This window comes from Lepidochelys kempii, chromosome 10 (assembly GCF_965140265.1).
Source record: "Lepidochelys kempii isolate rLepKem1 chromosome 10, rLepKem1.hap2, whole genome shotgun sequence".
In the NCBI taxonomy this organism is placed as follows: Eukaryota; Metazoa; Chordata; order Testudines; family Cheloniidae; genus Lepidochelys; species Lepidochelys kempii.
In genome coordinates, this window is record NC_133265.1 from 58658020 (window position 1) to 58680890 (window position 22871).

The 22871-nt window shown below is 41.0% G+C and overlaps 1 protein-coding gene across 2 annotated transcripts in view; it reads right to left on the reverse strand.

Moving 5' to 3' along the window:
- Positions 1-2975: 2975 nt before the first annotated feature.
- The window catches only part of AQP9 (aquaporin 9), a 69305-nt gene continuing 49409 nt past the window's right edge, over positions 2976-22871 (reverse strand). For both annotated transcript variants that reach the window (XM_073303759.1, XM_073303760.1), the window contains 5 exons: positions 20654-20780; positions 17106-17243; positions 12381-12499; positions 9754-9971; positions 2976-4436 (listed from right to left, as the gene is read on the reverse strand). In XM_073303759.1, coding sequence (XP_073159860.1) covers positions 4235-4436; positions 9754-9971; positions 12381-12499; positions 17106-17243; positions 20654-20780 — 804 coding nt within the window. In that variant the 3' untranslated portion in view covers positions 2976-4234. The remainder of the gene's footprint in view (positions 4437-9753; positions 9972-12380; positions 12500-17105; positions 17244-20653; positions 20781-22871) is intronic.

Sequence of the window (22871 nt, forward strand, 5' to 3'; positions counted from 1 at the left end):
TCTTTGTACCTGATCATCTTATATTAACTCAGGCAATGGGCACATTTGCAGTATCAACTGATAATAGACAACTTCATGATTTATGTAAACTAAAAATACTTTTGTTCTGCACAAACTGAACTTCATGAATTGAGGCCTGTAGCATGAGATGGAGTTCAATTTTTCAGCTGTGTTATGGAGATGCTGATTATGACTCCATTGTTAAGGTTGAGCTGAGTTTTGCACTCAAAGCAGGGATTCGGTCTCTTTGTTTGGCATGAAGAGTACAACATACGCTCTCAAAAACGATTGCGCGTACTTTCTGGGTGAAATCCTGGCCCCACTGAAGTCAAAGAGAGCTGTCATTTGTACAGAGGGAATCTTCTGAAAATGTAGAAATAAGCTCATTAATTAGTTTGAGTTAAAATTAATTTTAAAAATGGGTCCCTGTATAGAATTGATAACTTAATGATACCAGGTTTTCGGGCCAAATTGGTGAGATTTGTGTTGCTTCTAGTCATTTTTTTAACCATGAAAACTTTAAACAATGATTTAATATTTGTGAATGACCTAGAGAGGAGGTGCACCGTTGATTTCTCTTGTAGCAATCTGGGCACCATGCAGAAAATGCAGAAGAGGAGCTTTGTGTACCACAGCTAATTCACAGACACATGCTATAGGTGTAGACCAGTTGTTCTATATCCTGTGCAAAATGTCCCACTCACATTCCTGACCCATGCTTCCGCACTTTGTACCATGGTGCATAAAAGGAAACAACAGCGTGTGGTGTGGGGGGCATGCTAACTGGCTGTGGCCTTCTTGTGGAAAATCCTGGAACAACAAACTTTAGCCTGCTGCAAACATTCCGGGCAAAATGTATTACTCCCGTCCAGTTGCATAACACATACATATCTTTATCTTCTGTACAGATGCTTCCAGTAAGGCACTGACTTCAGTGGGAGTTAAGGGCACTCAGCAACTTGCAGGATCACACCCTATGTGATTTTGGACAAGCTACTTTAACCTCTCAGTGTCTTGGAGTGTTCTGTAATTTAACAGACTGAGGATTGTAGAGCAGATGTTCGGAGGAAGGGTGTTACTGATTTGTACTATAAGTGCAAGTTATTCTTAGAGTTCATAAATTTCATTTTCTGACAGCCTTGTATTTTACTATATGATGTCACAAGCTATAACAGCACAATATATCAATATACAAGGCAGAGGAGAAAGCTGCCACAGCTGTAAACCCTGCATATAGCTCTGTACAGTGAGCAATTACATATGTGTCATACACTTGCTTTTCCTGTATTCTTCTCTTCTCCAAAAGACATGGACCAGCTATGTCTGTCCTCCCATTTTGTTATGATGACTCTCCAAAAAGTGGTGTGATATGACACAAGCAGATGAATCTAACAGAATATATGTTTTTGAATACAGTAGTCCAAAGCAAACTAGTTAGAGGTAGATACAACCTTTTTCACTGTGCTTGTATGGTGACTTGGCAAGGTGAGTGTTTATGGTTTTGTATATTTTCTTAAAATGTTCATTGAAAATGGAGATATGCTGGTTGGAAAACTGTTCCCAGAGAATAGTTCTCAGTAGTTCACAGTCAAGCTGGAAGGGGCATGTTGAGTGGGGTCCAGCAGGGATCAGTTCTGGGTCTGGTTCTGTTCAATATCTTCATTAATGGTTTAGATAGTGGTATATAGAGTACACTTATAAAGTTTGCGGATGGTACCAAGCTGGGAGGGGTTGCAAGTGCTTTGGAGGATAGGATTAAAATTCAAAATGATCTAGACAAACTGGAGAAATGGTCTGAAGTAAACAGGATGAAATTCAATAAGTACAAATGCAAAGTACTCCATTTAGGAAGGAATAATCAGTTGCACACAGACAAAATGGGAAATGACTGCCTAGGAAGAGTACTGCGGAAAGGGACCTGGGGGGTCATAGTGGATCACAAACTAAATAGTCAACAGTGTAATATAGTTGCCAAAAAAAAAAAAAAGCAGCAAACATCATTCTGGGCTGTATTAGCAGGAGTGTTGTAAGCAAGACACAAGAAATAATTCTTCTGCTCTGCTCCGCACTGATTAGGCCTCAATTGGAGTATGGTGTCCAGTTCTGGGTACCACATTTCAGGAAAGATGTTGACAAATTTTGAAGTCCTGAGAAGATCAACAAAAATTATTAAAGGTCTTGAAAACATGACCTATGGGGAAAGATTGAAAAAACTGGGTTCGTTTAGTCTGGAAAAGAGAAGACTGAGGGGGGACATAACAGTTTTCAAGTACTTAAAAGCTTTTTACAAGGAGGAGGGAGATAACCTCTGAGGATAGGACAAGAAGCAATGAGCTTAAATTGCAGCAAGGGCAGTTTAGGTTGGACATTAGGAAAAACTTCCTGACTGTCAGGGTGGTTAAGCACTGGAATAAATTGCCCAGGGACGTTGTGGAATCTCCGTCATTCGAGATTTTTAAGAGCAGGTTAGACAAACACCTGTCAGGGATGCTCTAGGTAGTACTTAGTCCTGCCTTGAGTGCAGGGGACTGGACTAAATGAGCTCTTGAGGTCCCTTCCAGTCCTATGATTCTATGCAGCTCCTCAGGTAAATGGTATCATCAATGTCCAGTCAACAATCCAAATTCAAATAAAGCTTTTGTCTGATCAGATGATTTTCTACCTTTTTGCTGCCATGTGCTGGGCCTCTGATTTTTACTGGCATATTATGTCAAGGAGGGGGAGTAACAGACCTGCCCTCTGGAAATTGGGAGAAGGCTTCTGGCCACGTTATTTTCAAAACCACCTCTGTTTGTCATTTGTTGGAGTGGCTGGCCATAAAAAGAGTTCTGCACTCCCCAGTGTAGATACTTCGGAGAAAATGTTGTGGATTTAGAGGATGGATTGACGTTAAATAGGGAACAATAATATCCTAAAATGAGTGAATAGAGCTGATAACCGACTTTTGAAACATGGCTTTTGAACATGAAGTCTCTTTATTCACAATCACCACCAACAGCCATATAAAAATTAGAGATTGCATTGAGCTAATTTGACACATTCAATTTACATTGATAAAACAGGAAACTGGATTTTCAAAGTGAGGACTTGATAATGATACTAACTAGCATAAGCTAAATAGTGTGGAAGTAGAATACATCTAACCATCTTCATTCAAGAGAGAGAGCACGCTGTCTGGATTTGAACTCAGTCTGGATCTCAGAGCTCAGTGCAGTTTGAAACTAGGGTCTGGCTTTGGACCTATTTTTAATTTTAATGACTGTTTTTGTGAGATGACTTGAAGCTACCAAAACAAAAAATTGCTCCCTCTTAGAGGATGAAATTCATCCTGTACAGAGTGCCCACACGAGGCCTGTACAGAGTGCCCACACGAGGCCTGTACAGAGTGCCCACACGAGGCCTCTTAAGAACGTAAGTAGTGCATAGGACTTTTCTGCATTGCGTAAGCGTTGTGCTGCTGGCCCTCTGCGCAAGGATGAAATTCACCCAGAGAACACAGCAAGAGACATTTGGATGAATAATCTAGTTTCGGTTTTAAATAGATTCCATTAAGATTAATCAAAGGGTTTGAAAACCTACTTGGAGCATTATGGCTATGGAGAAGCTGAGCAAAAGTATCAATATTGTCTTTTTGGACTAAAGCTCAAGACAGAGATTTCTCACCTTTTGTCAACATGTTATCTTTTCTCAATCCTCACCACTTGCATATCCTTTCACAGCTGTCCAGTTAATATCCAGATACAAAATTAGGTACAAACCACTTCAATTAACTTTCGGGCAATTCTGATATTTTTCCTAACGCATAATCTTTTCAGCACATGCCTTTTTTTAATAAATGGCTGTAATGAGTGAAATCGTTTCTTTACATGATAATGCAGCACTGGACCACTTAACTATCTCTGTGCAGGCAGTTTTGTGACACAGTGCCTCATCCATTAATGGTTAATTAGATCACTTGACTTATGGATTGTATGGATTGAATTAGCAGGTCAGTGTATCATCCCATTACAATTTCATCGAGGAGAAAACTTGACCTGAAAACCACAGAAAAAAAGACAGCAATTTTTTCCCTGAAGCAAGTAAGTAATTTAAGTCCCAGATTTTGAAATAATCTGCTTCAGGGGAAGAAATTCTTTTTGGACTTTGTTTTCTGTGCAGGTCACATGTAACTTATGAAGTGTGTACTTTAATTGAGGCACAGTTTTTGCAGAATGGCCTATACAGTCATTCTGCTTTAAATCCGAACAGGGTGCTGATCGCAAATTCTTTCTTCTTTCTCCATATTGGTAAGTTCATATTTCTCATACATATCCGTGTCTTCTTCCAGCTGTGTATCTGAATGGTGAATTTCAATAAAAATAATATAGGTAACAGCTCCAATTACTCCTCCCATCATAGGTGCAACCGTAGGAACCCACCACCAGTTATTTCCAGCCCTGTAAGAAAGAAAAACAGAATTATGGTTCACTGTGTTGCTAATATTGTATCTATTGTTTGGCAGCTGAGTTATAAACACTGTATGGTGGTATTGACTTTACTGCAATATTTTGTATAGCTAGAATGCCTATCACAGTGAGGTTTTTGTATCATATCTTGTGGTAAATGTTTACTTTGAGCTAATGTTTCTGTAGATTGGTGACAACCATTATCTTCCTGCGCACACTCTGGTTGAAATATACTAACAACCGCCTGGGCCATAGGTCGATTACTGTATATGTTCTTTAGAAAATAGGCTTCCTAACTACCAGACCCTTAGCAGATGGGGAATTTGGGAAAGCTGAAATTTGTTGGCTTGTAGTGAAATTAAATGACACACATTTTGTGCACTACATTGTCAGATTATGAACACACATTAATGGGCAGCTGGAAACATCAAGTGTGATGATTGCACAGGTATGTCTCAATTTTTCTGCTTACATGAGGAATGATTTGCAGGATCAGGCCCTATATTCACATAGTATATAATATTTTGCTTGAGAAGCGTAGTATGTTATGGGTGTCTTGAAAAGTATAGTTTAAAATACTAAAGTGTAAAGTATATTATGCTTGACTAGAGTGGTCAAGATTCAAGTTTCGTAAGGAAGTTTATTATCTCTGTTTTAAGGTGTGAGGTTTTCTTTCAGTAATAGTTAAAAAAGACGCTGGCCTAAAACTGAGCCGTATTATAATTGCAGTACCCTGATGGAAACCCTTGTAGAATCTAAGGGTGAAATTTTGGTTCCATTAAAGTCAATGGAAATTTTGCCATTGATTTCAATGGGGCTGGGTCTATGGGTAATACAGGAAGCTACTATATGTGTGTATCCTAGACATATTCACTTAACAGCAGCAGTTAATTCTGAGCACTGGTCCCGGAGCTCTGATGATATACTCAACTCTGCTGGTATAATGAGCTGTTTTGGCTCAATAACATGATATATCAATTGAAGATGTGATTCTCAAGGAGAAAAGAGTCACTTACATTTAATGCATACTGGAAATGAAGAGGGAACGTATTTTCCCCAAATACAAAAAGATAAATTAATTTGAGAAAGGATTTTATTGGAAGACGATTCTAGGAGATTACTACAAACAATGGCAAATCTAATTTTAAAATTATATAAATAATTGCTCAGTGCATGACAGCATAATTTTATGTGGAAGTGAATTTATGTTTAGCCACAGTACAAGTACAGTGGTATTTGTTGCAGTCTTCACAATGTCCATTTCATGAAATTATTCTTCCTTTACTCAGTCTTTATGCCATAGTCTGGAGTTCCTCCTTTGGAGTTGTTAAGATCTTGCTAGAGGGTACAAAATAGTCCTTGACATTGTCCCACTGAGTTTTGGCTCCATTCATTGCTCAGACTTGAATGGCCGTCTGGGCTCTGGATTGCTGTGACAAGGTGTACTCAGTAGTCTTTGTGCCGTTGATCTACACATGCAAAACTCCAACTGTGTCTTGCATGTGTGTGCATGTCGCTGTTCCAAACAAAGCCAGTGAAGATGGGACCCTGGTGCTCTCTATTTTATCTTCTCTAAATTATGGCCCTTACTTGCACTGGACAACTGAAGTTCTGGCATTTTCCCTCCTGCTAGGAGGGTGCAAGAGCAGTTGCCCTGGAGCTGATGCCAAAACTAAACGGAGATCAGGACATGCTTGACTTGTGAGTTGCCATTACCTTCTGTCATCCTCCACTGAAACAGAGACAAGTACTCTGTGACATCCCTTAGCTCCATTGATGCACATTTAGTTCTCCTATTGCCCAGCATACAGCTGTGCTGCCAGGTCAGAAGGAAATCATCCAATTATGTCTTTGTGATGATAAAGTATTTTCTCTACCATTACTACTAAAGGGACACATTCTGTCCACTTTATTCATGCAACTGAAGACTAAGGGAGCTTGCAGGTAGTTACCTCTGCTGCAGCTCAGGGCAAAAGAGAACACAGTGGATGCAGAGCTGACAAAGCTGATGCCTATGCTTTCTTTTCTGCAGCCTCTGGCTCAGGGAGCATGGTATAGGTGAGGAGCAGGAGTGGCTGAAATACACTGCACTCTGGTCATCTCCAGCTGGTTCGTGGTCCTTTGGGGAGCTGTAATTAGCTCAGTAATAGCTCCACACTTTGCTACACCCAAAACTGGGCAAAGCAGAAAATCTGCTGGAAGCGGAGGCCAGTACATCCTTTGGCCCGCGCCGCTTCCAGCAGCTCTCATTGGCCTAGAGCAATGAACCGCGGCCACTAGGAGCTGCGATCGGCCGAACCTGTGGACGGAGCAGGTACACAAATTGGCCCGGCCCGCCAGGGGCTTTCCCCGCATAAGTGGCGGAACAAGTTTGGGAATCACTGCCTTATGTAGTTCCTCTGGACTTCTCCAGAACAGAACTGGTTTTAGTTAATGCTGTTTGGTAATTGCATCATTCAAACCAGACATGTCAACAGAGATGTGTGTAGGCAGTAGATATCTGAGTGCTACCTATAACCTTTAAATAGGAGAAGTTGATAGATGATAAATCCCTAAAGCTTCAGTATGGAAATATCAGGACTGATCTCTTGCAGCTAGCCACCAGAGGGCACTATTACTACACAATATAACTAAAAAAAAAACCCAACACAAAGGAATTCTGATCTGAAGAGGGCACTGGGTGGCTTGAAAGCTTGTCTCTCTCTCCAACAGAAGTTGATCCAATAAAAGACATTGCCTCACCCACCTTGTCTCTCTAAAGGAATTCAGAGGCAGTTTCAGGGGAGTCTAAATACACTGCAGATGTAATATTGAAAGGAACAGTACTGGCCGCACAGCTCATACAGAACTTTCAGTCTGCTAGTCAGTGAAATGCTAATATCTCTAAAGGAAACACTGCGTGCTTACCTAGCCTTTCGGAATCATCGTGGGCCCTGGTTAAAAAGGAAGGTATGATAAACACAGGGGGGGGAAAATTCCACTGCTGCTAGATAGTTTCAGATATTGTAGCAAAATACTCATCTGTAGCAATGTCGCTCATCACCTCTTCACATTTTGTTAACCTGCCAGCTAATCAACTGCAAGGTTGAGCATTTGTATCTGAATCTCTGCCCCCCCTCCCCCACTGTAACCAGAACTGTTAGTGGAAACCATGTTTAAGCATGGCTGTTAAGCATTATTGCCCTGTTCAGAGGGATAAACTTGAAAACTTTGGCTTTCTGTTGAGACAGTAGACTTCAATAGGACCTACTTGTCTGAGTAAGTTATCCAAACTGTACTACAGACAACCCTCTCTGTCCCCCTCTGAAATATACAGAATGGTTTGACAACACATTTCTAACATGGGTTAGGCAAAACCAAATCTGTCCACAATGATTATAGAAATCCTGCCACTGACCTGCTTACAATATTATTCAAACTTCAGCATATTCAAGACCTTATCTGTAGTCTGCAACCAACATACTGTACCTAAGTTTTAGCCCAGTTATGTAACACTCTATGTAACTTTCTGTACTCCAACTTGGAACTATGTTGTAAATGGGTAAGGGAACAAGCATGTTGTAACTGGTTCCCCAGTTACAGCTGTAGGGTAAATGAGGACAGAGAGGAAGATGTCCTACTTAATTTATATGTCTCTAAGACTGCTCAGATTATTTTTTCTTGTGGTTTCAAAGATCTGCTGCCAGACATTCTGTGCTCTCCCTTTTAAATGCTCAATATGATCTTTTCAGTGTGGATATATTTCCCACCTGACTATAAATCCCAAGCAACACTAGCAGAAATGATCTGAAACAGGTAACGAATGCATTTTCTTCTCAGCATAGTTTTCCTGTAGATTTTAAAATATAAATGTGTATGACACCTCATATGAGGAGAGGGGAGTTCCTAGGGAGTCTATGATTAGATTACTGTATGACAAGGCTTCCCAACCTTCTCCAGCAAAATTGCCTATTTATAATGAAAGTTTTTTTCCCGGATATGAAATCTTACATTGCATGTGCTCCATTTTTTAGAAGGCAGTATTGTCCAGTGGATAGAGCACTGGCCTGGAACTCAGGAGACCTGGAATCTATTCCCAGCTCTGCCACTGGCCTGTTGCGTGACCCTGGGCAAGTCATTTCACAGGCACTCTGTGCCTCAGTTTCCCTGTCTGGAAAATGGGGTAATGATACTGGCCTCTTTTTATAAATATTTTGAGATCTATGGATAGAAAAACTTGCTACATAAGAGCTGTGTAGTAGTATTAAATGTCTTTGTATGGACTATTAGGTGCTCTGGATATTTATCCTGTAGATATCTAAGGGCTTTAAGCAGTTGTGGTGAGTACTTGGGATTCCTACCTGTAAATAATTAGCAATACAAAACTAACCAACCAGAGGAGCCTGCTCCTGAAGAAACATTTGAAAACAGTGCTGTTTGTGTATGTACAAAAGAGGCACCTGGATACAACTGGTTACAGGTGAGCTTTGCTTTTGGTATGTGCACATGGCTAACTGTGTGCCTAGCCAGCTCAGTGTGTACAAACCAGGGATTTGAGAGTGCATGCTGAAACATGAAACTAAGGAGGCATCACACAACCTAAAAATCAGGCCTTTAGATTTTTCATATTTCTGCAATTACATGCATTCAACTTTCAAATAACAGTCCAAATCAGCCTGATCTATTTATGTTGTTTTCAGCATTATTGCTGCCAGGTTGGTCCCAGGATATTAGAGAGCCAAGGTAGGAGAGATAATAGCTGTTATTGGACCAACTTCTGTGAAAGAGACAAGCTTCCGAGCTCACACAGAGTTCTTCTTACCTTTCCCAGACCTGAAGAAGAGCGCTGTGTAAGCTCGGAGACTTGTCTCTTTCACCCCCAGAAGTTGGTCCAATGAAAAACATTACCTCACCCACCTTGTCTGATCTAGCTATGGCTTTTAGTGCACCTATCACTGTACTAATTGCTGACTCTCTACAGCAGTTTTTGTTCTTTATGAAAACTGTCGTGAGAGAAGAAAGCATTTCCTTTATGCTATTTGCAGTGTTATCTGAGACCCCATACTATTTTAGGAGAGTCTGTCTGAAACTGTACCTGGTCTTTGAGGAAATGCAAGTTTTATTTTCTAGATGTGCCGAAAATCTCATTAAGGCAAGGTACTTTATCACATGTCAAACTTCAAGTACATGAATAGACTTCACTGGGATTATTTCATATGCAGGTGAGTATGGTATGTGCTGAAGTACCAGGCTTGATCAGGGTCTTAATCATTCAGCAGAACACTTAACAGGGATATATTCACATCCCACTGATGCAAGAATTACTTACGTGAATACTTCAAAACCCCATCCTGCTATAGCTGTGAAAATCCTTGGACTTAGGTCCCTCGCTGGGTTCATGGCACAGCCACTGTTCATTCCCAAAGAACAAGTGAGCAGAAGGATAAGAAGTCCAACTGCAATTGGTTCCAAGCCCTTTGGTACGCCCATATTTTTGGTGTCAAAAATAGCAAAGACAATCAGAACAAGAAGAGCTGTTGACATCACCTGTCCAATGAAAAGAAAATATATTGAATAAATATATATATAAGCTCTAAATAAAGAGGAGGCCTTCTGGATCAGAATCTGAACTTCCCCCAAATTTGGTGAAGTTTGGATTTGATGATCAGATTCATTCCACTACGGAGAGAGGACAGAGCAGCCCAGTTGTGATCCCACTGTCCCTATAGTTCAAGGTGATAGGAATACGGTCTGGTTTGTCCCTTATTAGCAGTAAGCATCCAAAATAAAAAAAATCCAACTCCACCCAAATGTTCATCATTTGCAAACACATAATAGAAAGGTGCCCGAGCAATAATAGATAAAAAAATACTGAAAAATGCAAGCAGAGAAATGCAATGTAAACTGAAGCTGCTGGTACCTGGTAGATCACATTCCTTTATGCAATGATTTTGCCCGCACAAAACTAATTGCTTCATATTTCTGCTTTGCTCAGAGTCCCTGTTGCACATTTTGACAGTCAGTCAAAGTGACTATTTAAACGCAACATCCATGCATATTAAAAATGTTGCTACAGAACCATTTGCTGATGATGGGCTTAATCCTGCAGACTCTGTACAGGCAAAACTTGCATTAGTCAGCCCAGTGTGCTTACCTGGAAATGTATTCAGGGTTGCTTTACTTGCTGTCTAGGATGCTTCTGAAGAAGAAAAATCACCTTTCCCACCCACTGAGTACTTCATACAGTCACAAGTAGCTCTGCTTGATTCTAGTTAACTTTATGTAAAGTGTGTGTGTGTACATAGACACAAAGGATGAGACTGTCTAAACAGAAGGCAAAGGGCAAATCTTAGAAATGTAGAGAAGGAAGTGGCAAGATTTGTTTACAAGCCTGAACAAGTGGAGCAGGAGAGAGAGAGAGAGAGAAAGAGAGATGTCCCCCAGTGTCTGAGGACGCATCTACAATCAGGTTTTTGTAGTAATTTAGCTATTTTGGTTAAGAGTGTGATATTTTTTACTGATATCATTAAATTAGTACAACTCCTAATTTGGTAAATTTTATATACCAGTATAAAGGTGACTTATGCAGATACAGCTTACTCCCCTAAATTTACAGTTTAAAAAAAGAGAGTGAGAGAACCTTTATTCTGGTATTACATCCAAAATCTACATTTAAAGAACAATATGTTTACTAAGTTAAGCACTCAAAAGTTTTCAAAAGTTAGGAAATGCCAGAATTTTCATTGCCTGTACAACCTTAATTTGGGCCCTTTGTGCATATGATTTATGACATAATTTTTAATAGAGCTGCATGGAAAAACTTTGACAAAACAGTTTTCTGTGAGAAAAGACAGTTCCGACAAAATCAAAATACTTTGGAAAATTGGGCAATGTCCCCAAATTTTATTTTGGAGAAAAACCTGTGTGGGTGGAGGGGTGGGAGAGTTCTGACAGTGTCAAAACATCCAATGTTGACATTTTTGGAAAGATTTATTTATTTATTTATTTATTTATTTGCTTTGAAATGACTTTTCATTTTGAAATTTTTTGGCATGTCATGTATTTAATATAAAATAAAAATTTACTTTGTTGCAAAATATTGATCAATACACTACAATTTTTTAAAAAAATTCTTTTGCACAGAATTTTGGAATGTTCAGGGTTTGTTCAGATTTGAAATGAAGCCATGTTTTGAAAATTTCAAAATCCTTCACCAAATGGAATTTCCATTCTTTTGATAGCTCTGGTGGATCCTCTCAATTTTTCTTTAATCATCAAAAATTTGTGCGGAGTGGGGTGAAGAGGCATCTATGAGGGAGTTAAAGGTAAGAAATAAATGACACTGGTTCTAGGGGTAAACTGCTATTTAGCAAGGGATAACATACATGTACCAAATGGGCCAGAACCCCAGCAGGTATAAATTGGTGTACTCCCCTGGAGACAGGGGAGCAGTGCTGATTTGCATCAGCTGAGGATCTGGCTCAATACACTGACAAACATAAAATAGTAGAAGAATTCCAAAGACTGTGTGGATAAGAATAGCTGTTACCTGGGTTTTAACATGGCTCTCACAGCTGGAAAGAGCAATTTTAAAGAGTTTTGCTAGCAATCTAGGGTGACCAGACAGCAAATGTGAAAAATCGGGACGGGGTGGCGGGTAATAGGAACCTATATAAGAAAAAGACCCCAAAATCGGGCCTGTCTCTATAAAATGGGGGCATCTGGTCACCCTATTGCAATCTGAATGAAATTTTCTCTCTGCAAACGGTCATATCTTGTCATTACTATAATGCATAACAAGGAGTGACCAAAATGATAAACTTGGCCACAGTTGTTAGAATTTTAATCGTTGGGTTTTTTTATTGGCCAATTTTATGTTTTTCAACATTTTGTTTCTACAATCAAGACAACAAATGTAACAAGACTAGGTTTTTTTGTTTTTCTCTGTGTACTTACTTGATCTGCAAATCCACTTATCAGGGACAGATGTGGAGCTGGATAGGTTGCAAAAATATGTGCGGTTGCATTAGATCCTGTAACTATAAGCTCTCCACCACTGTAGTTCATGAATGCATCTACAGAAAACATATCCATTGCCTGGTTATGCTTACTTATCAACATTACATACAGTGGGAATTGCACATCACATTCTCATTTGGAAACTATTGAATCCTGTTTTATTTATGGCTGAGGAATGATAAAACCACCTCCACAGTGTCTCATTTCTGCTCCTGTGCATTCAGGCACTGCAGTGCACCTCTTGTCTCTTACGTTCCATCTTTCAAATCCAGGCTCATGTGTTCTTTCTTTCTGATTGCTGCCCCAAACCAGTGCTTGGGAAAGTTTCCTGGTCTTGAAAACATTTATATTGTTCTGCAAAATGTTTCTAGACCTGACATGACATCTTCAGATATCCGATTTCAGCAGCATTCTGATTTTACTGTTGTAAAACCATTCAGGTTACCAGCAGCCAGGGAATAATGCCACATTACTTTTTTCATTATATTATGTTATACAGTTCCTTGCTGGGGTGAAGGAACGCTCCTGAGAGATCTCTGGCCCCAAAAGAGCTTGCATTCCCTGCTCTGTGTGAGGGCTTTACTTCAATCAACTGCCAGAAATTTCTTCTGATACCTGAACATCTGCCAGCGTGGAAAAGGGAGTCACTTCTCTCAGATGTGGCCATTCCCCAGCCAAAGAGCTCAGCTCCCTGGAAGGCCCTGCTTGGTGGCATGGGAGTTGGTGCCTTATTACTCTTAATTTCTCTATCTAATTTAGTGTTTACCAATGTCTTCAGAGTTGCATTCCTTTCCCAAATTATAGTCCCTTCTAAAAGAAGGGCTAAAGCCTAAAAGAAATGGCTCTCTCATTTTCCTAGTCATCCAACGTACTTTTTCTTTTAAATAGCAGACAGAACACGGTTAGTTCTCTCTTATCTTTTTATCTGTACGTAAAGTATTACCACTTCTAGCATTGGTCTTCATGATGGCCAAGATTTTTTTAAAGTGACTTGTGATCGATTCTTGGGTGCTAAACCTGAGACACCTTTTAGGGACCTGATTATCACCATGTGCTAAGCACCCACCCTGTGAAAGTCAGGTCCCTTTAAGGTGTCTCAAGTCAGACATCCAAAACACCCCTCAGTTTTGAAAATCTTGGCTGAGAAGGGAATATCTTATTGTTACACTACAGCTGTAGTATGGTGTTGTGGGGAAAGAAATGAGGAATCCATTATATGTATCAAAATAAGGTATTTTAATGTAAAGCTTTCTGTAATTTGACTTATAAAATTTGAGGTAACAAAATTCTGGTCCTAAAGATCCAGCTTTCCAGATTTTCTGCCTGGATCCTAACCTGGAATGAGCTCTTACTAGAACTGGGTCAAACTTGGGCTGGGCTCCAAGGCCATGGAAACCTGCCTAAATAGTTCCCTTGCTCCACCTTCCTTTTGCTTCAGCCAGTCTGCCACCCTCCACTGCCCATGTGGTGGGGCGGGAGATTCATAACTTTCTGTCTGTGAGTTTGTAGCGTGTTAACTATCTAAAAACAAGTTGCCACCTTGGCACCCTGCCTGACCAGGAAGAAGTGATTGCAGAGCCATTGGCCATTACCTTTTGAAAACTCATGGCGATCGGGAGAGGTCCCGGACAACTGGAAAAAGGCTAATGTAGTGCCCATCTTTAAAAAAGGGAAGGAGGAGGATCCAGGGAACTACAGGCCAGTCAGCATCACCTCAGTCCCTGGAAAAATCATGGAGCAGGTCCTCAAGGAATCAATTTCTGAAGCACTTAGAGGAGAGGAAAGTGATCAGAAACAGTCAGCATGGATTCACCAAGGGCAAGTCATGCCTGACTAATCTAATTGCCTTATATGATGAGATAACTGGCTCTGTGGATGAGCGGAAAGCAGTGGACATGTTATTCCTTGACTTTAGCAAAGCTTTTGACAGTCTCCCACAGTATTCTTGCCAGCAAGTTAAAGAAGTATGGGCTGGATGAATGGATGATAAGGTGGTTAGAAAGTTGGCTAGATTGTCTGGCTCAACGGGTAGTGATCAATGGCTCCATGTCTAGTTGGCAGCCGGTATCAAGCGGAGTGCTCCAAGGGTCAGTCCTGGGGCCGGTTTTGTTCAATATCTTCATTAATGATCTGGAGGATGGCGTAGATTGCACCCTCAGCAAGCTTGTAAATGACACTAAACTGGGAGGAGTGGTAGATAAGCTGGAGGGTACAGAGGGCCTTAGACAAATTAGAGGATTGGGCCAAAAGAAATCAATAAGGACAAGTGCAGAGTCCTGAACGTAGGACGGAAGAATCCCATGCACCACTACAGACTAGGGACCAAATGGCCAGGCAGCAGTTCTGCAGAAAAGGACCTAGGGGTTACAGTGGACGAGAAGCTGGGTATGAGTCAACAGTGTGCCCTTGTTGCCAAGAAGGCCAATGGTATTTTGGGATGTATAAGTAGGGGCATTGCCAGCAGATTGAGGGACATGATCGTTCCCCTCTGTTCGACATTGGTGAGGCCTCATCTGGAGTACTGTGTCCAGTTTTGGGCCCCACACTACAAGAAGGATGTGGAAAAATTGGAAAACGTCCAGCAGAGGGCAACAAAAATGATTAGGGGACTGGAACATGACTTATGAGGAGAGGCTGAGGGAACTAGGATTGTTCAGTCTGCGGAAGAGAAGAATGAGGGGGGATTTGATAGCTGCTTTCAACTACCTGAAAGGGGGTTCCAAAGAGGATGGATTTGGACTGTTCTCAGTGGTAGCAGATGACAGAACGAGGAGTAATGGTCTCAAGTTGCAGTGAGGGAGGTTTAGGTTGGATATTAGGAAAAACTTTTTCACTGGGAGGGTGGTGAAGCACTAGAATGCATTACCTAGGGAGGTGGTGGAATCTTCTTCCTTAGAAGTTTTTAAGGTCAGGCTTGACAAAGCCCTGGTTGGGATGATTTAGTTGTGGATTGGTCCTGCTTTGAACAGGGGATTGGACTAGATGACCTCCTGAGGTCCCTTCCAACCCTGATATTCTGTGATTCTAAGGAAGGGATCACCAGCACCAAGCACCCATGAAAAACAAACAATGAGAAGAAACTGAGCATTGCTTTCTGTGCCACACTCCTGCCTTCAAGTGATGCTATGTGAGCGTAGAAATAGTCTCACCTATATCATAATGGAGGTCACTGGTAAGTATTGCTGGCTTTGGCTAGAGCCGGGGAGACCCAAAATGGTTTTAGAAACTTCTCAGAGGTAAGAGTGCCCAGGTTTCTACTTTTTGAAATAAAAGGCCAAGCTAAAGAAAAAAAACAACTCTGCCATCTACACCCCATGGTTGTTTTTTCTGTTTTAGGTTTGTGTGGAGTTGAGATTAGTTTAACTGTGAATGGCTTTTGGGTTAACTCTTGACTAGTTTTCCCCCCTCGGGCTCCCTCCTTCTCATTGGTGGATGGTTCCATCACAACTATCTACTAATAAAAAGGGAAAAGAAAACTTTTTAACTGTGCCCTACTTTTGTTTAATTCTGTATATCTTTAAAAATTCCATATGTACATCAGTCAAATTATCACAGAATTCTGTTGTGTGAAGTATCATCTCTCTCTGGGACATCATTGGTGGTGAAAGAAAATAGCACAGGCAAGTGATGTGGGGTAAAATGATAAAAAGCACATAAGTGCCTAAATCACTTTTTTAAAATGAGACTTGGGCTCCTAAGTCACTTTGGTGCTTTGGAAGAGTTTACCTGGCTTCAGGAATTACAAGCAATAGTATAATGGGAGGCGCATATATGGATGTAGGGATTGAATGAGGACTAAAGGAGAGAGATAGTACAGGGCCTAGGGAAATGGGAGAAAAGAGAATTCCTGTAATCCTAGATTCTAGGAGACAGTAGCAGAAAACAAAGAAAAAGAGCATTAATGAAATAAAAACACCCACAGAGATCAACAGAATTAAGGATGGGACCACAGAAGCATGGCGTGAGTCCTTTTAAACAAAAATCAGAGGTTAAAGAAATGACCTAATCCTGGAGGATTTATCTAGCCAGGGAAGCCTATAAATATCCAATCTGACATTTTATTTTTCTATCATACCACAATATGGCCCAGACAGAGTGGGGAGTCAGAAATTCCTGCATTCTAGTCTTGCCTCTAATATGTGACCACTTAACCCCTCTGCCTCAGTTTCCATCTATAAAATAGGGTTAATACCTAGCTCAAAGAGGTGGTATGAGATTTAGTCAGGCGGGACTTCATCTCCTACTCTGAAGTCTCACTGAACACCATTGGTGTTACTCACATAAGGGCTGTTGGATCTGTCCTTTAATATTTCTAAAGTCCTTGGAGGAGGAGGAGCCCTATATACATGCTAAGAATTAAATAAGTAAAAGTCTTTGTGAGAAAAAATATGTTCTTAGAGTATCTAATTTCCCAAGAATGAGTCATTTTTCCTACATTTCAGAACTTTTTCTGTTTTCTGAAATGTAAGTGTTGTCGAACACTTGGGAGGTCAGAGCCTTCCCCCTTAGTTCTTCCTTTCTCTTTTGTGACATAGGCCCCAGTCCCACAATGAACGGTGTGTGGCAGACCTCTGTGCCTGCTTGGAACTCATCAAAGCATTAGGGTCTCAGAGATTTCCTTACTTCTAGCAAGTCCTATAGGTGTGTCTACTATATACTCACCATAATAAATCCCAAAGACAGCGGCTGCTCCAACAAATGCTCCCAGGAATTGTGCTAATATATAAAAAGGTAATTTGGTCCATTTCAACCTTCCCGTTGCACACATGGCTAATGAAACAGCTGGGTTTATGTGACCACCTGAAAAATAAATCACAAAATAATACCGATAATATAGACAACACAGAGAAATAGGAGGAGGTGGAGTGTTTGTAAAAATGTGAGCACTTTTGAACACTAGACTATGTGCCTAGGTTTGCTCGGCAATGGGGTTATTTTGCTACAGCTCACTCTTCTCAGTATTTGTGGGGAGGGCGTCTCATTAGAATGTTATTGACTGTTCATTCTGTTTCCCAAGCATTTATTAAGATTAAGAAGTAATGTTGACTTGGTCATGCTGCTAATCTTGATCTGGATTCTGGGCTACATCTGAGCTGCACTCAGGAGAAGGTGGCATTAAGTCATCTTTATGCTGCCCTCTTTGATCCTGGGGCTGGATGGGAACTGAGCCTTCCCTGGCATTAAGTAAAATCACCTCAGACTGCTCAGGTGTGCTGGCTAGAGGCTATCTGGAATCTAGGGATCACCAGTGAATAGACACACTCTTGCCCCTCACCACACTCCTATGCTGAGTTCAGGAGGGCGTGTGGTCAGGGGGCTGCTGGGGTGACCCTGTGGACGCAGAGGGATCTATTTTTAAATATTTCGGAAATGCTCAGATGCATTTGTGACAGGGACCATGTAAGTACCCAGATATTTAGGAAGGACGAGATTTCTCCAGTAGCTGAGTTTACTGTAACAACTTCATTATCAACATCTGAATCATGTTGTTTGTTATGTCATGTATTATCCACTTCCCTCAACACCTTTTCATCCGCATTGGGGAAAAGTGTTGAATGCCTTTGTAAACCTCATTATTGCTGGATGTGCAGTAGATTCTTAAGAAATGCATATTTCTAGTTACTGTAATAAGTAGACTTCAAGATATCTAAAATATAAATATGATGAATTTGGATTTTGCTACAATGTAGAACATGCCATGTGGTAACTTCCAGGTAAAGCCACATTCAGGGATATATTGAGGTAAGAAACATGATGGCCTTTGTCTTTGATAATATGTATATAAGAAAGTGACCTTTGTCAAAGGATAGCAATGGAGAAAGGGTGTCTCTCTCCTATTTCCATGTTTACTTGCACTGTGTTATCTTCTTGTGAAACATAAGCACCTATGACATGTGAACAGATAAACACAGATAACAAGTAGGATAAAGACGTCCCTTGTATCCTTTCCAAAACTGTCACCTAGTGGCATCAATCTGGAATGAATTCTTCTAATTCTTCATCATAGAGCTAATAGATGGATTGGAACTTAACAATCCTTCATGTGGAATTTCATATGTTCTTGTCTTTTCTTTCTTTTTCCTTACTCTATCTGAAAGGAAGAATTTTATTTTCTTTCAACAATCCCCAACCTGTTCTTAGCGAGTACATGCAGGGGAGATGCTTATAACCTGGAAAAGGAGCTCATTAGAAATGGCTGATAAAATTAGATCTGCAATGGGCTAGTCTACTGGGTGGATTTACCACTGACTTGGGAGACTCAAGATTCTTGGTCTTTGAGCCACTTGCTGCTCCTTCAAATGACGAAATAACAGCATTGACAGGCTTTGGAAAGTGTAATTTCCATTCTAATTCAGCCAGAAGGATGGGGAAGCATCAACAGTGAAATGAGGAAAAAGTGTGGGGAGGGGAATTCTCAGGGCATTGACAGGGATGTGGACAGCCCCAGAATGGTGGGGAAAAGGGAAATTCCCTTAAAATGGCATCTAGAAGAAAGCTCAGATTATCCAGACCTTTAACCATATGATACAGGGAGTTAGAATTTCCTAAAGTACCAATGCGAAGGATGTCAGCAGCACTTAGCCATGGGAATGCAGGATTCCAGTGAGCCATAGGGTTTATTAATGAGGCTATGTGGAGGCAGATATTCTACTACATATACAAATCATTAGATGTTGGGTTGTCGCATCCTATTGACACATCTGGTCTTTCCTAGAGAAAGTTTGCTGCATACAGAATCCCTTCTCAAAGAAAAAGCTTTGCAACCTTGCCACAGTCGAGCCCCATATATTTTAGACAGGTTCAGATGAATATCCTTTAAAGGTACAAAAAGTGAGATGTGCTTTCCAGATTATTTTCATAGTGCTGCATTGGAAGACCTAACTGAACCCTATCCACATCACAAGGAACAGCCGTAGTTAATCCTTGCTCAGATTAGAACAGCATTCCGACATATTGTACTATCAAATTAAGCTGGTGTGGTACTATTGACTTATCTGTCTGAGTGGAGGTAATGAGATCTGGCTGTTTCACAATACACTGAACCACTTCTTGGTATGAACCTAGAAACATCCTCTCAGTCAGTTATCTCAATGTATTGTCTGCGTAAAAACACACTAGAGAGGAGAAAACAAACAGCCACAGCAATTCCTTCCAAGGCAACTAGATTTACATGCTTATTGCTAGGCTGAACTGCCCCTCTTTATCAGTGGTCACAGTTTCCTCAACCGAAACTAGAGGGCAAGGGAACCCTTTAACTTTAACCATGGCAGTCTCCTCTTCACTGGCAATTAATTTTGCTTATAGACAAAAAATCCAAGCTTCCCTTTTAGGGGCGAGAGCTAACTCAGAATAAACACTCGAGCTGAAAGCAGGTATACAAACGCTCCCAGGATCAATTTGGTCAGAGCTGAATGGGAAGGTATAAATGTGCTGCATGTTGGTACTGTACTGAGTTACCTCAAAGGTAGACAGCGAAACAAAGGGAAAGTCTCTCAGTACAAGAAGAGAATTATTATTTTATTGATTTCTGTCATGCCTGATTCTTAAAAGTGACCAAACTGACATTATTTTACAAATCTTGGGGGTGGGAGGAGGAGGTAGACACTTTACTGACGTGAGACCTAGATCTGTAGTCTGGCTCGGCTCCCCGTGCTGCAGACATGGGGAAGGGGATGGCAAAGGTATCTGTATGTCACCTTTATACATCCCTGATCGTAGGGCTGGCTAGTGGTACAAGTTAGAGCAACTTCAGGGTCACTCTAACTTGTGCCCAGCTGGGAATCATTGTAGTAGCTGGGCATCGCTAGACTCTAGCAGCTTTTCCTGGCCATTACCCTAACATGGCTCCTGTGCTATCCAGGGAGCCCTCTCTGTTGAGGAAACCTCAGGGCAATGGCTTGGCTGTTTTCTGACCTGGTGCAAAGCACTTATTGTAAGTACCAGGTTTCTGAGGGGCCTTAGTGTTATGTGTTTAGGTTCAGAATGGAAACTGGTGGCTGAATTTATTAAAAAGTGAAAAAGGAAAGTGTGGGGAGGGATGGGGTTAATGGAAGATCTGATCTACGCTCTGCTATAATGGTGCAGACAGCAACCTGAAGTTGCTAAATGTGTATCTGATAAGAATACCATGAAACTAGACTATATATAAATCTGTGAAAGCTGTGGTATGCATGCTTCACACAAAAAAAAAAAAAAAAAAAAAGACTTACCAGACACGCCCCCGGATACATACACTGCCATGGTGACTGCCATTGCAAATCCAACGGCTACTGTTACAGTCCCGCCCATGGCCCCTCGGCTAAGGACGTCTTGGGCAACACACCCACATCCGAGTGCCTGTAGTTCATAAGGGAAAGATAAAACATGAGCGTGCTGGCGCCAAGTGGTAAATGAGATCTTCCTGGAGAGTTGTAACTCCTGCGTGCTGCCTTAATGGCAAGGGAAGCATGTTGGTGAAGAATTGCAAGTGTTTGAAATCAATGGCATGTGGACAACCAGTACTTCAATTGTGCTGGGCATTGGTTTTGCATCTCCCTCAATTCAGTGGCAGAAAGCATGGCTTGTTGTGGGTAGGAATTTTATCTACCAATGTCCTAGATTATAACAGAGAAGGATCTGGTATTCATGGAATAAAAATGACTGTCTAGGTTGGAAGACAAAGTGCTATGACAATGTTACATTTCTCTTCTTGCTTCACTAAAAGGCAGCAAACCCAGCTCTTGCCTCCTAGGTCAACTTATGTTGCATATACATAGTATTTTATATGGTCTCTCCCATGAAAATGCTTTTGAACTCTGTTGGTGAAATTCAGCCCAGTGCGGAGCCTGCACAAGAGCCTTTGGGCTGAGTGTCACTGGAAAGGAACACACCTTCGAGTGCACCACCCTCACAAAATTCAGCTTGATTTATTGTGTAAAACATGTTCAAGTTTATATTTTGATTTTGACTTTTCTTTCAGACTAAATCCTTTTAATGCTGCCCTTTCTGAAGACCACCTCCCAAAACAAACAAGTCCACTCCAGTGGATGGGTGCTGATTGGGGAAGATCATTCTGTCTGGGAAGATTTCAGTTCCAATCGGTTATTATAAACAATGAGAAAATGATGATAAAAATTGTGAAATATATCGCAACAGTTTCATAGCATGTCACTTCATTTTGAAACTCTGGATTACGCTGTTCAACCAGCAGGTAAAAGAGGAATCTCTGGAGATTTTATCGTGTGCTTATGTAATGCTGTCTTGAGATCAGACAACACTCTGTGTGAATGTGAATTGCTAGAATATCATGTAAAACTATTTAAAATGCCAGGTGTCCATAAAATGGACAGGACAGTATAGAGAAGAGGTTGGAATGATTGGAAAGATCCAGCGTTACATAAATGAAGGTCAGAAACAAGAATGAAAGACCAGGACTAATTACATTGTGGGCCTAGGTTGGAAGGAGACAAGCTGGAGAAAGTTCTGGAGAAATCAGCCAAATAGATCTACCTGTTTGCTGTTTCCCTGTGCAAACAGCCTGAAAAATAAATAGTTATACATGTTCACTAATGAGTGCCTCTTTCCTTTAACACCTATGCCTACCCTTTCAAAAGTGCTCAGCACCCAACTGCTCCTATTGAGAGCAAAGGGGAGTTGCTCTGTACTGAGCGGTTTGAAAATCTGCCCACTTGTGAATATTTTATCTTAGCCCTGTTCTTGGATGTGTGGGCAAGCGGAAGCCCTCACATGAGTGCTTCATTGTCTCTGCATTCTCCACATGGCACCTCATTAAAATGAGGGTTCTCCAACAGTTCACATGGGGGCATTCTCACTAGGTTAACAAATTTACATTTTACGCTGGTTCTCATCAAGATCCCAGTTCAGCAAAGCACTTAGAGTGATTAAGTCCATCCTGAGTCAGCAAAGAACTAAGCTTATGCTTAACTTTAAGCACATGCTCAAGCCCCACATTAAACCAATAGGGAAGATTGTGAATGTCACAAAAGGCAGTTAGGCACCCAGCTCTCACCGCAAGTCAGTTTGTGCCTTTGAAAATCTCCCTTTAAGCACATTCCTAAATGTAAACACACACTTCAGTGCTATGCTGACTAGGGATCCACAGCTGAACTGGGGCCCAGGGCCCTAGAATGGGTGGTTATCAACAGCCTGAGCACTTCCATTTCACAGCATGTTCATCTGTATCTAGAGGCTAGGGCTCACTGGATAGTAGCGCCTCAGGAGCCAGAGCACAGTCTGACTCACTCCTTGTTAGGGTGTGACTGGGATTATCTTGAACAATGTTAATTACAGGTTTCAGAGTAGCAGCCATGTTAGTCTGTATTCGCAAAAAGAAAAGGAGGACTTGTGGCACCTTAGAGACTAACCAATTTATTTGAGCATAAGCTTTTGTGAGTTATAGCTCACTTCATCGGATGCATTCAGTGGAAA